The sequence below is a fragment of the Anas acuta genome, chromosome 28 (genome assembly GCF_963932015.1).
Source record: "Anas acuta chromosome 28, bAnaAcu1.1, whole genome shotgun sequence".
NCBI lineage: Eukaryota > Metazoa > Chordata > Aves > Anseriformes > Anatidae > Anas > Anas acuta.
In genome coordinates, this window is record NC_089006.1 from 1,979,157 (window position 1) to 1,991,482 (window position 12,326).

General features: G+C 67.7%; 2 protein-coding genes across 7 annotated transcripts; both read right to left on the reverse strand.

The window, feature by feature from the left end:
* Positions 1-200: 200 nt before the first annotated feature.
* On the reverse strand, positions 201-4,757 carry LOC137845599 (SLAM family member 8-like). Its single transcript, XM_068662946.1, has 6 exons — positions 4,003-4,757; positions 2,300-2,632; positions 1,738-2,016; positions 1,533-1,649; positions 1,369-1,439; positions 201-441 (listed from the first exon to the last, which is right to left on the reverse strand). The coding sequence occupies exons 1-6, from the start codon at positions 4,070-4,072 to the stop codon at positions 358-360; spliced, it is 954 nt and encodes a 317-aa protein (XP_068519047.1). The 5' UTR covers positions 4,073-4,757; the 3' UTR covers positions 201-357.
* A 294-nt stretch (positions 4,758-5,051) lies between these two features.
* Positions 5,052-11,053, reverse strand: LOC137845597 (SLAM family member 8-like). 6 transcript variants are annotated; one of them, XR_011090233.1, is made up of 8 exons: positions 8,268-9,040; positions 8,080-8,172; positions 7,415-7,756; positions 6,881-7,174; positions 6,612-6,731; positions 6,421-6,501; positions 6,005-6,112; positions 5,052-5,674 (listed from the first exon to the last, which is right to left on the reverse strand). XR_011090233.1 is itself a non-coding variant. In XM_068662944.1 (8 exons), the coding sequence occupies exons 1-8, from the start codon at positions 9,866-9,868 to the stop codon at positions 5,630-5,632; spliced, it is 1,167 nt and encodes a 388-aa protein (XP_068519045.1). In that variant the 5' UTR covers positions 9,869-11,053; the 3' UTR covers positions 5,052-5,629. The 6 variants fall into 6 exon arrangements, 4 of the variants coding, with proteins under 4 accessions (XP_068519045.1, XP_068519043.1, XP_068519044.1 ...); XR_011090232.1 differs by having other exon boundaries at positions 5,988-6,112; XM_068662944.1 differs by lacking the exon at positions 8,268-9,040 and adding an exon at positions 9,796-11,053 and having other exon boundaries at positions 6,410-6,501.
* Between the last annotated feature and the right edge of the window lie 1,273 nt (positions 11,054-12,326).

The following is a 12,326-nucleotide window of genomic DNA, read 5'->3' on the forward strand; positions in this document are numbered from 1 at the left end:
CGCCCCCCTTCTCCCCGCCCCCCTTCCCCTTCCCGCCGCCCGCCGACGGGTGGCGCTGAGGGACAAAAGAGGGCGGAAAGCGAAGCGGCCCCTTTTTTCCTGCCCCCCCACCCCAAATTTCCAAAACTTCCCAAATTTTATGGTTTGCTTCCCCTCCCCAGAGCCTCCCCGCCCCCCCCACGCACACAGACGCCGCCCCCTCTGTTTCCAACCGCCTTTATTGGGGTCCTGCTGACCCCCTGCTTTTGGGGAGGGGAGGGGGAAGGAAATGGGGGGAAATAAAGCAAAAATGGGTAAAAAGGGCCGCGTGTCCGCCTGTCTGTCCGGCCGTCTGTCCGTCCTTCCTGGTCCTGCTGCTCAGGCCTGCGGCTGGGCCAGGCTGTGCGTGCCGGCCCCCACCTCGCTGTAGATGGTTCTGAGGGGGGCGCTGGGCTGGGGGGGCTGCGGGGACAGGAACGGAGTCGGGACGGGACCCCCCGTGGGGACAGTCCCGTGGTCACCCCATGGGGACAGCCCCGGGACCCCCCGTGGGGACAGCCCCAGAGTCACCCCCTAGGGACAGCCCTGGGACACCCCTGGGGGGGCAGCCCCAGGACCCCCCTGTGGGGACAATCCCGGGGTCACCCCATAAGGACAGCCCCAGGACCCCCTGTGGGGACAGTCCCAGGGTCCCCCCATAGGGACAGTCCCGAGACCCCCCTTGGGGGCAGCCCTGGGACCCCCTATAGGGGACAGCCCTGAGGTTACCCCACAGGGACAGCCCCAGAACCCCTCCTGTGGGGACAGTCCTGGGACCCCCTATAGCGGACAGCCCCGGGGTCCCTCCATGGAGACAGCCCCAGGACCCCCCTGTGGGGACAATCCCGCGGTCACCCCATAAGGACAGCCCCAGGACTCCCCTGTAGGGACAGCATTGGGGTCCCCCATGGGGACAGCACACCAGGACCTCCCTGTGGGGACAGCACCGGGACCGCCCCCATGGGGACAGGGCCAGGACCCCCTATAGAGACAACCCCGGGACCCCCGTGTGGGAACAGCCCCAGGACCCCCCCCATGGGGACAGCCCCAGGACCCCCCCCATGGGGACAGCATCAGGGTTCCCTCATAGGGAGAAACCCGGGATCCCCCCCTATGGGGACAGTGCCAGGACCCCTTATAGAGACAGCCCCGGGACCCCCCCGTGGGGACAGCCCCGGGGCCCCCCCACGGGTACATCCCCGAGGTTCTCCCCATGAGGACATCCCCAGGACCCCTATAGCGGCCAGCAGCAGGGTCACCCCTTGGGGATATCCCCGGGCCCCCCCTGTGGGGACAGCCGCATCCCCAACCCCTTCCTTCTGGGGCCGTGGGGGCCCCCCCCAGCCTCACCGCCTCGTCCTCCTTGGCGGGGCCTCTCCTGGGGACCTGCGCGTACTGCGGCTCCTCCGCCACGCCGGGGGCTGCAGGGGAGAGAGACGAGCTGGGACCACAGGGACCCCCCCCCAGCCCTGGGGACACCGCACCCTTTTTAGGGTCCCCGTTGAGGTCCCCACCTCCTTCATCCGCCTTTCTCCTCCTCCTCCTCCTCCTCAGGTAGCACAGGACGCTCAGCGGGCCCGCGATGGCAGCCAGCACCCCCAGGCAGATGGCCCACCTCTGCCTGCCTCCCTCTGTGGGGACAAATTTTGGGGTGGTGGGTGGCTGGACGACCCCCCAGCACCCTAAAATAACAGTGGGGGGGATGTGGGGGGGCTTTACCAATCTGGCACAGGGCGCTGAGGCTGATGGAGCTGCTCTGCTCCTCGGCAGGGCTTCGAGCCACGCAGGTGTAGGTGGCATCGAGGGCGTCGGGGGGGATGGTGAGCCATAGGGTCTGGCCGTCCCCGCTGTGTCCCCACAGTGTCCCCGAGGTTTTGTCGAGGTGCCAGGAGGTCTGAGCGATGGCGGGGGGGGGCAGCGAGCAGTTCAGGGTGACGTTACAGCCCTGGGGGCTGCGGGACAGGAGCTGGGTTTGGATCTGTGGTGTTGGCACCGGGTCTGGTGGCGGCACGGAAAAAAAAAAAAAAACCCTCCTGGGACCCAGCCCCTGCACCCCCGGCACCCCGAGAGGGCCGGGCAGCCAAAGGGCAGGAGATGGAGCTGCAGGTGGAGCATGGAGCCGTCACCGCTCCAGGAAAATCCCCTTTCCCCCGGCAGATGCTGGGCGGTTTCTCTTCCCCTTCCCCTCCTGGCACAAAAGGGCTTTGTCGCCTCTCCCCGCCGGCTGCAAACCCCAGGAGCGCTTCCCAGTACCCCCCCAGCGCTGGTTCCAGTTGCTCACCGTAGACGGAGAGGTTGAAGTCTTGGTCCTCCACTTCCGTCGTGCTGTTGTATTTGATCAATACCCTGTAGATCCCACTATCTCCCAGCTCCAGCCCCCCGATCCTCAGCGCCGTGGCGTTGGGCATCTCCAGCCGCTGCTTGAAGCGGTCGTGGGGGTCGGGGCGCTCGAACCCTTCTGGGCCAAACTCCGCCACTCGAATTTTTTTCCTGGTGCTTCCCCTGAAGTACCATTCGGCCGTCTTCACCTCGCTGCTGTAGGGCAGCGCTGGGGAGAGCAGCACTGAGCGCCCCCGGACCCCGCTCACCGGCTGCAGCTGGGCACCCACGGAGCCTGCACGGGGACAACAGGGGTCAGGGACGAAGCAGAGCCCCAAGCACTCCTCATCCTCCACCCCTCACCTCCAGCACCCCCGGGTTTACCCCCCCGCTAGAGCCACGAGCCAAATTTCGGGATGCAGGCAGCTCTGCAAGCAGCACCCTATTTCCAGCGGGGTCGCGGAGCCGCCGTGACGCCAGGAGGGGCGGGATGCGGCTCCGAGACGCAAAAAGCTTCGTCCCCCGTCCCCCGTCCCCCCCCCCACATCACAAACCCCCGTCCTGCGCCGGCCGCTCGCTTCCTGTACCCCGCTCGGGGCCGGCCACGCGTTTCCCACCCGCTGCCGGTGCAGCCGCGCTCCGGCCGGGGCCGCTTTGGTTTTGGGGGGGAGGAAGGCGCCGCTGTAGGGCTGGCAGGCGGCAAAAAAAGTGTGGGGCTGTGCGTGGGGGGGGGCTCCCACGGTGCCCTCCCAATGTTTTGGGGACGCTGATGCAGAGCGAGCCCGTGTCACCACCGCTCGCCCCCGGTGGCAGCGAGCTGCCCGCTGGTGTTTTGCCCCAAACAAAGGGCCGTGGCCCTGGCTTTACCCCAAAACACAACCTCGGCGTTTCCCAGCTGGAACCTGCCCTGGGAAGCTCCTGAGTGATGTCTGCTTGTCCCCGTCTCCGTCCCCAAAACCCTCACCCCACAGAGCTGGAGCCTTTTGGGCGGTGGTGGCTGTGTCCCCCCCCTGGTTCTCCAGGTGCCCCCAATTTGGGGGGCTGCTGGAGAGCCCGGCTGTGGTCCCAGCCCAGCCCCAACACCCTGCGTGGGGCTCAGCTCTGCCTCCGAGCTGGGAGCTGCACAAAGGGACCCCCGCGGGCCCTGCGGGGACAGGCGGGCAGGGTTTGGCACAAAACCCCAACAATTTACAAGCCGAAGGCCAGCACGGAGCAGGACGAGGAGCAAACTCTCTCACGGTCGTGTCCCAGCCTGGTTGGTGCCAGCGGGGCTCTCGGCCGCTGATTTACGGTGCCAATAAACGGCGATGCCCTGCAGGGCTCCGGGCCCTTCCCACGCTGCTCCCCATCAGCACCGAGCCTGCCCCAACCCGGCTCCCCCCGGCACCAGCGCTGGGGACCCCCTTTTGGGATCCATCCCCGCTTTCTCCCCACTATTTCCCATATTTCCAAACCCTCCAGGGCTAGGACTCATTTTGCAGCCCAGCCCCGAAGCTGGGTTTCGCTGGCTTTTTGCAGCAGCAAGCAGCCACCGCTGAGCTCGCCTCCCACTCTCAGCTCTCCCAGCACCACCACCAGCACCACCAGCACCACCAGCACCTCCAGGCTCATCACTGGGGGCCACCAGCAAGCGGGACCCGGTGGCCCCCTCCTCCCCGTGCCTACCTGCGGCGATGAGGAGCAGGGTCAGCAGCTGGGGATGAAGGGGACGTCGCCGGCCGCACGGCTCCCCCATGTCTCCATCACCAGCTCGAGGCGACCTCAGCTGCGCAGGCGGCGGTGAGGTGATGCAAATCTACCCACAGGCAGAAGCTCACCTTCCCCGGGGGGGGTGGCAACCTGGGGACACCCTGGGGACACCTTGGGGACCGCCGCCGAGCCCCCGCCGGGCTCCAGCTCAGCTCCTCCGGGACCTCTCCATCGCCCGGAGCCCTCGGGTGCTGCCGCCCAGCCCTCGTCCTCCTCCTCCGGGTGCAATAAAGCAGGGTTGGAGCCCGGATGCTGCTGTTGGGTAAATAATGCCAGCTGGGCTGGTGGCGGGAGGGAACGGGCACCTGGCACAGCTTGGGGACGAGCGCCCGGCCCCTGGCACGGGGAAATTTGGGTGTAGGGCTCGGGGAGGAGGCTCCTCGGGGTGCTGGCTGCGAGGCACCGGGAGCTCGGGGAGCTGCTGGTGTCCAAAAGCTCTTGGCTGGCTGGGAACTGGGACAAAAAGCTCGGTTTGGGGATGCTGGGAGTGGGTGCAGGGTGCTCCCACCCCGCTGAGCTGCTCCCCCCCCCCCGGGACTCATCTCGAAAAACCTTCACCCGGAGCAAAACCCAAAATGAAGGGAAGGGAGAGCGCAGCGGGGCCGGGCTCGTCCCCGTGCAGAGGAGCAGAGCAGGGGCTGAGCAGGAACCGCGCTCCCCGCTGCCGTTTTTTGCTGTTCCAAAAAGGGAAGCGAGAAGCGGCCGCGCCCCCCCCCCCCCCCATCCACCCCGCACCGGGCTCTTCTTTTTTTGGGGGGCTCAGCCCCGAAGCGGGGAGGTTTCGAGGTTTTGCAGCACGGCCCCCGGGGGGATTTCAGGGCTCTCACCAAGATTTTATTAGTTGCTGCTTTTACCAGGCTGGGAGGTGGGGGCTGAGCACGGAGCCCCCGTGACAGAAGGTGCTGGACATACACGAGTGAGACCCCCCCACCCCCCTTTTTTTTTTTTGTTGTTTTTTTTGTTGGTTTTTGTTTTTTTTTTTCACGGCAGTGCACAGGCAACACAGAAACGGCGACGGGGGGGAGGAATAGTGGGCGCAGACCCACGCCGGCACCGGTGCCCCCATGGCCCCCCCCCCGGGATGCCACCGGGGGCTGCTCGGCCCCGGGAGGGGGGAACCAGGGCAGGGGCTGAGCTGGGGGCAGCGGGGGGGGGACAATTTGCGCCGGGTGGTCTCATCCTGGATCCACAGTGGCTGGCACCGGGGTGCCCCCAGCCCCCTGCCTGCCCCCAAAAAAAGGGTTTGGTCCCCCCCCCCCTTTTTGCTGCTGTCTCAGCTTGAAGAAATAGGGTTGGGGACCCCCCCCCCAAAGTCCTGAGGCATCAGAGCAGCCGGAGGGGGGCCCCCAGCCTCGCTGCCGCTCGTCTCCTTGTTCCCCAAGGGGTCCGGGAGGGCTTCGGGCAGAAATTTGGGTAAACCAGAGGTGGGTGGGAAGGCGTCCGGCCGGCTGGCACCCAGAGGTGGCGCCTCCCGTCCCCGGAACCGAAACAGGGGGGGCGGGGGGGGGGCTGGAGAGGGGTCGGGTTTGGCACACAACGCACGTCACAGCCCTTGGGTTACGTCCCGACGCTCCAGCGCTGCCGGCGCCTGCGGGGAGAGGGAGAAAATCCTTCAGGAGGACGGACGGAGGGCATCGGGGCCGCCCTGTCCGTCTGTCCGTGCTGCTGTCCGTCCGTCCGTCCGTGCATCTCCCTGCGCCCCTCCTCTCCCCCTTTCCACGCAGCGGGACGGGACCTGGCGCAGCACGCAGCGACGGGGCTGGGGGCAGTGCCAGGGGGGTGGGAGCAGTGCCAGGAGGGTGTGAGGGGGTGTGGGGGGGGTGTGGGGGGGGTGTGGGGGGGTCCCCACCCGGCCCCGGACCCCCTCCCGGGGGGCAGACACAGCCACGGGCCACCCGCACCTGAGGGCCTATGTCACCTCCTCGGCCGCGTCCTCCGGCACCCGGCGGATCTGCTCGCAGACGGTGCTGACCGGCTCTTTCTCTGGCGGGCTGGGGTCCGGGTTATTTTCGGGGGGACGGAGGCCCTGTGGAAAAAGTGGGGGCTGCTGAGGGTCCTCCCTCACCCCTCCCCACCCCACTGTGCCCTCCCCGCTCGCCCCCCGGGATGGGGAGGGTGCAGAGCCCACGGTGGCCCTGTGCCAAGGAGCCCCCCCTGCAACGTGCGTCCTGGGTGGATGGGGACCCCATGAGATGGGGACCCCGATGTGAGCTGGGACCCGCTCCGATGGGGACCCCGAGGTGATGGGGACCCCCCCGGCATGGCCCCCACCCCATCTGGCAGCCCCCAGCCCCAGTGCCCGACCCTGTGGGGGGCTCCTCACCTGGTCATTACCTTCCGGGGGGCTCCGGCGCACGATCTCGGCGTACTGGGGGTCGGGGGGGCCCTCCTCAGCCGGCACCGTGGGGGTGGCAGCTGCAGAGGGGAAAGCAGGGAGGGGGTGTCAGGGACACGGGGGACCCCAAAACCAGCCCCAGAGCGCGGCTCGACCCCGAGCTGCCGCCGAGAGGGGCTCCAGCACCAACCTGGGTCCGCCGACTTCTCACTGTTGAGCCGCCAGCACCAGAAGGCGCCCCCCAGGCTCACGGCCAGCAGGATGAGGGTGAGGACGATGTACCCCGACTTGGAGAATGCCGCCTGTCCCCCTGCGAGGGCAGAAAGAGAGGGGCTGAGCCAGGGGGGGACATCCAAAGACCCCCCTTTACCCCCTCTCACCGCCCCCAGGCCGAGCCGGTTGGCACCCAAGGGTGCTCGGCACCCCCTGGGGGAGCAGCGCCCGCACCCGCAGCCTCACCCCCGCTCCGGCAGATGCTCTGCAGGTCGAAGAGGACGACCTTGTGGTCGGCGGGGTTGCTGACGGTGCAGGCGTAGGTGGCGTTGGCGGTGCCGGGCTGTAGGGCCAGGCGCAGCGTGGTGCCGTCGGGGGAGAGCTGCGTGCGGTCGGTGCCAAGCTCCCGGCGCCCATTGTCCCTCCTCCAGGTGACGTTGACGGCTCCTTTCCCCGCTCCTTGGCACTGCAGGGTCAGGTTGCACCACTCCACCGTGCTGGCCAGCAGCTGGCTGCGGGTCCGGGGGCTCGGCACCGACTCTGCGCTCGAGGAGGGGACGCGACGGGGTCAGCCACGTCCCCCTGCCACCCCACAGACGGGTGACGGGGCTGGAACGGGGCACGGCAACCCCATAAGGACCCCACGGCGGGGAGCACGGAGGTTTGGAGTCTCTCCCAAACCGCCCCGTTGCTCTGTGCCGCGTTTTCCCCATTTTTCCAGCCCGCGCTGGGAGGTTTGTGTCCTTCCCCCAAAACCCGGCCCCGTTTCGCACCGCTCACCGTAGACGGAGAGGTTGAAGGCTTGGTCCTCCACCAGCGCCGGGTGCAGTTTGATCCTCGCCCCGTAGACCCCGCTGTCGCCCAGCTCCAGCCCCCCGATCCTCAGCGCCGTGGCGTTGAGCATCTCCAGCCGCTGCTTGAAGCGGTCGTGGGGGTCGGGGCGCTCGAAACCCCCCGGGCCAAACTCCGCCACTTGAATCGTGGCCCCGGCGCCGGCCGAAAAGCTCCACTCGATCTCCTTCACCCTGCTGCCGGGGGGCAGAGCCGGGGAGAGCAGCACCGAGCCCCCCAGGATGCCGATCACCTGCTGGGGCTGCGCCCGGACACGGCCGAAGAGGAGCTCTGGGGACAAAGCAAAATGTCACCGGGTGTGCGGGGACAACGCGGGGACGGGCAGCAGGACCCCCCCCCGGTGCCGCCGTCCATCCGAGGCTGGAGGAAGAGGAAGAGGAAGAGGAAGAGGAAGGAAGCATCGTCTCCTCTGCGCCCGCTGCGGGTGTCCCCGTCGGGGTTGGGGACACGGGAAGGTGGCCCGAGAGGGTGCCGAGGCTGCTGCTAGCGGCGGGGAGGGGAGGGCGCCGGGGGTCGGCGGCCCCAAAAAAAAAGCGTCTCCGTGGTTCGGATGCCGGAGCTGCATCTGAACGGGCGCGCTCTGGGGCGCTCACCAGAACACCGCTCCAACAGACTCTGCGAGGAGTTCCCCGCCAGCATCTGCAAAACCTCATTTTCCGCCTTAAAACGCGCCTCCGCCGCGATGCCTACGAAAAACCAACACGGGTTAGGGCGAGGTGGGGGGGGGGACCGCGAGGGATTGGGGAGTGGGGAGTTGGGGTGGGGGGGGGTTTGGAGCCACCTGGGCGATGCGGGGCCGTCGCTCTGAGCCCACACCCGCGGTTTTTTGGCAGCTCCCCCAGCTCTCCGCGCGCGAACACGCTCGGCACCGGCTCCCTCCCTGCCGGCAGCGCCCGCCTACCCGCAAGCTGTCTCCTCCACCGCCCCCGGCCCTGCCAGGGGGAGGAAGGGGACGAGGAAAAAGGGGGGGGGGGGGCTGGCATCTTCTCCAAGCCCCCCTCTGCCACCTGTCCCCATCCCACGCAGGGATGGGGATGCTCAGCGCGGGGGTTTTGGGGCGAGCGGCTTCGCCTTGTCCGGGATGGGACCAGGGGCGCGATGTCCCCAGTGTCCCCTCCTCTCCTCTCCTCTTTTCTCCTCTCCTCTTTTCTCCTTTCCTTCTCCCCCCACCCCGCCGGCAGAAGCTGTGCCAGAATATCCGAGCGGATTAGAGGCAGCCATCCCAGCCTTTGCTTTTCGTCGAGCCTCCCTGCTTTGCTGGGAAGAAACGCTCCCCACCGTCCCCATCCCATTTATCGGGGGCTTTTTTTGGGTTCCTCCACCCGAGCCTGGCAGCGGGCTGAGCCCCGCTCCCTCCCGTGCTGCTCGCCCGGGGGCATTTCCAAGTTTTTGGGGCCCCGGTTGTGCGAAGGGGCTGGTGCCCAGCTGCTGGGCAGATGCTGAGCCCCAGGGGTGATGGGGACGAGCCGCAGCCCTCGGCGAGCGCAAGGAGGGGGGAGCAAAGAGGGATGGAGGAAAATCGGGTGGGAGAAGCGGGTGGGTGCCGAGCACAAGCACCCCACATCCCGGGCTGCTCCCTCCTACCCCATTAACGGCCCCAAAAAGGGCAGAGCTGGGTGCCCCGAGGTGCCCGAGGCTCCCTGGTGCGGGGCGTCCGGCTCCGTGCAGCTCCCATCTCCGATCCCAAAGATCTCCGAAGGTGATTTCCACCTGGGCTTTATCCCGCTCCGGCTCCTCGCCCCCGAAGCAAAGGATTTGGATCGAGTTGGGGGGCTGGCAAGCCCCGAGGCTCCCCGCCGGCCTCCTTTCCAGCCCGCTGGCTGCAGTTTTGCCCGCAGCACGCGCCGAGTGCCGGCGCCAGCAGCCCCCGTCTGCCGGCCGCGCGCTCCCGAAGCCAATTAAGCTTTAGGAAGATAAAAACCTCGCCGCTAATCCGCCCGGACTATTAGATGCTTTCTGTCGGAATCGAGGGTTTTATGGGAATTATTCAACGTCTGGCTTAGCACGCCGGGATTTAAGGGGATTCCTCGCTCCTCTTTTACGTAAGAGCCTCGCCGCGCTCTCGGGCGCAACCCCGGGGGGCTCCGTGGGGCGAGTTGCCCCCGCCGGGGGCTTCACTGTGGGGCTGCCCGGAGCCCCCCCAGCTTACGAAACCTCTCCTTCGAGCATCACGCGCGCCTGCGTGGCCGTGTGGAGCCGTGAGGCCGAAGGCTCGGCGGCGGAGAGCCGGGGGGCACCGGCGGTGGCGCTGCCCACCCCGGGAAGCCACCGGCCGTGCGGGGACGAGGGCTCGGTGCCCGGGCACTCACCTGGCACGAGGCCGAGCAGCGCCAGCAGCAGGGCGGGCAGCCGGGCTCCGCTGGTGGCCAAGTCCCCCTCCATTCCTGCTCTGTGCCGCTCGGGTGGGCAGAGTCAGCGGCGCTGGAGACGGGGAGGAGCAAAGCCGCCTCTCCCCGCCGCTACCCGCAGGATGGCGAGCATCGCAGCGCGGCGGGGGCACCGCGTGCTGCTTAATTAGCTCGCCACTAATGAGCAGGGACGCTCGACACGCACGGCCCAAGGTTGGGGGGCACGGCCGGGACCCCCCCAAGCTCTCGGTGTCCTCGCTCAGCCCCGCTCGAGGAGCGGTGCCCGGATTAAGGAGGGTGGTGGCATCCGGAGCATCCCTGCCCACGGTCCCCAAATTGTTTTCCTCGGGGAGGCAGCACGGCAGCAAGGGGGGAGGCACATCCCAAACCCCGTTGGGCTGAGCTCCGTGGGGTGAAGAAATCAGCACTGGGGGGGGGATGCAAAACGGAGAGACCCCCCCGAGCCCTCCCAGCCCCGTGTCGGGTGCCCGCAGGGAAGGCAGCGGATCCCGTTGGCACCACGGCCAGATTATTTTTAATTTCAACCCCCCCAGGAAGCCAAGGTGGAAAAGATAAAAAGGGGAAGAGCCTCAGCGCCACGTGCAGTAGGCTTAAAAAAAAAATAAAAAATGTAAATCAGCCCCCGGGGAGCAGGGGGGGCAATGCCTGAACCCTGCAAGGACCGGCAGTGGGGGTCAGGACCTCCGGGAAGGTGCCAGACCCCAAGCTGAGGGGCCACAAAACCCAAATTTGTGGCAGCTGCTGCCAGGGGCTGTTCCCTGCGGCTGGCACGGGCTGATCGCCGTAGGATGCACGGGGGGGTGACCACGGCACCAAGGAGCACCCCAAAGAAAAAGCGGGGTCCGGCCCCTCGCTGCGTCCCCGCTCAGATTTGGCTCCGGGTGCTGGGGTATGGGGTGGAGGGGATGGGCTCAGAGCCACTGCACGGGGCCCTAAATCGCCCCTCAGTCGTCCCTCAGCACGTCCCCGTGCTGCCTGGCAGCAGTGCCAGGACCGGGACACCGATGTCCCAAAGAGTGGGGACACGGAACCAGGAGCATGGGCAGGATGAGACCCCATGAGCATCAGGAGCAGCCCCTAAACCCTGAACCCCTAAACCCTGAACCCTTAAACCCTCAACCCCTAAACCCTGAACCCCTAAACCCTGAATCCCTAAACCCTAAACCCTCAACCCCTAAACCCTCAGCCCCTAAACCCTCAGCCCCTAAATCCTCAAACCCTAAACCCTGAACCCCTAAACCGTGAATTCCTAAACCCAAACCCCTAAACCCTCAACCCCTAAACCCTCCAGCACCACGGGGCCACATCCCGAGCTCCGGAGCCCTCCGGCCTCGAATCCTCGTGCGCGGGCGAGGAGGAGCAGCGGAGCCCAGGGCTGCCTGGGGCAGGGAACGATCCTGCCAGCGGCCTGGAGGAAAGTCACAAAACTCCCCCAGACCCCGGCTCAACGTCACCCCACGGAGCCGCTGGGTGTCACGGGGAGCTGGGGGGGGTCCCCCAGTTCCCCCCAGTTCCCCCCAGTTCCCCCAGTGCCCGGGCAGCCGCAAGCCTTTGGCTCACGCAGGAAACCTGCGGCGGAGCCTGGGGGAAGCCACTTCCCCCCCCCCTCATCCCTGCTGTGGCCGCAGGGGTGGGGACACCGCCGGCATGAGGCAAAGGGGGGGCTCGGTGCAGCTCCAGGCCCCCAGCATCGTGTCCCTGGGGGACCCCAACCCCTCGCTGGGTGTCCCCAAAATCCCCCCGGTCCCTGTCCCCCCACCGGGGGGGATTTTGGGGACACCCATGGCACTGGGTGCGTCGCAGCCCGGCCCCAAATAGCTCGAAGCCGCTGTGGGGACAAGAGCGAGGCCACCGCCGCCTGTCCCATCCCCGGGACAAGGGGGACGACGCCTGTGGGTGCCAAAAATTTGGGGTTTTCCACTCTGATGGGTCCCAAAATTGCAGGGTCGTCGCCCTTTGCGGCTGCCGGAGCCTCTCTGGGTTTGGGGTTTTCTCCCAGGCCACGGACCCGGCAGAAATTGGGGCATTTCGGGGGGTGTTTGATGATTTATCGCTCCCAGCTCCCGCAGTTAATTCCCAGCGGCAGCGCTGAGGCAGCCCCGGGACGCCAGAGGGAGCCCGGGGCCCAGCTGCCCCCTCCGCCACCGCCGTCCTCCCGCAGCTCTCGGCCCCCTCAGAGCCCCCCCGGCCTCGGCTCTCGCACCCCAGGGCCCCACACGGGGCCCTCGGCACCCCCCCGGAGACTCCGGAGCCCGAGGGGCCCGGCCCGGCCCGGTCCCAGGCGCCGCCGCCATTTTCCTCCCCTCGACCCTTCCCCGACGGCCGCCAAGCGCCGACTGATGACGTCAGCAGCGGGACGCACGAAGACACCCCCTCCCCGAGTTCTCGCGCAGGCTGAAATCTCGCGGGATTTCCGCCGGTATAAAAGGAGCCGCGGGGAGAGGCGGGGCTTAGTGCCCGCCTGGGTGGCG

Excerpts from the sequence above, each read along its gene's own strand:
- LOC137845599 (XM_068662946.1), bottom strand. The coding sequence starts at position 4,072 with ATGGGGGAGCCGTGCGGCCGGCGACGTCCCCTTCATCCCCAGCTGCTG. Across the intron at positions 2,017-2,299 it reads CTTCAACCTCTCCGTCTACG|ACCCGGTGCCAACACCACAG; the intron begins GTGAGCAACTGG and ends TGCCGCCACCAG. Across the intron at positions 442-1,368 it reads CCGCCAAGGAGGACGAGGCG|CCCCCCCAGCCCAGCGCCCC; the intron begins GTGAGGCTGGGG and ends CTGTCCCCGCAG.
- LOC137845597 (XM_068662942.1), bottom strand. The coding sequence starts at position 8,778 with ATGGGATGGGGACGGTGGGGAGCGTTTCTTCCCAGCAAAGCAGGGAGG. Across the intron at positions 7,175-7,414 it reads CTTCAACCTCTCCGTCTACG|AGTCGGTGCCGAGCCCCCGG; the intron begins GTGAGCGGTGCG and ends CCTCGAGCGCAG. Across the intron at positions 6,732-6,880 it reads GAGCATCTGCCGGAGCGGGG|GGGGACAGGCGGCATTCTCC; the intron begins GTGAGGCTGCGG and ends CTGCCCTCGCAG.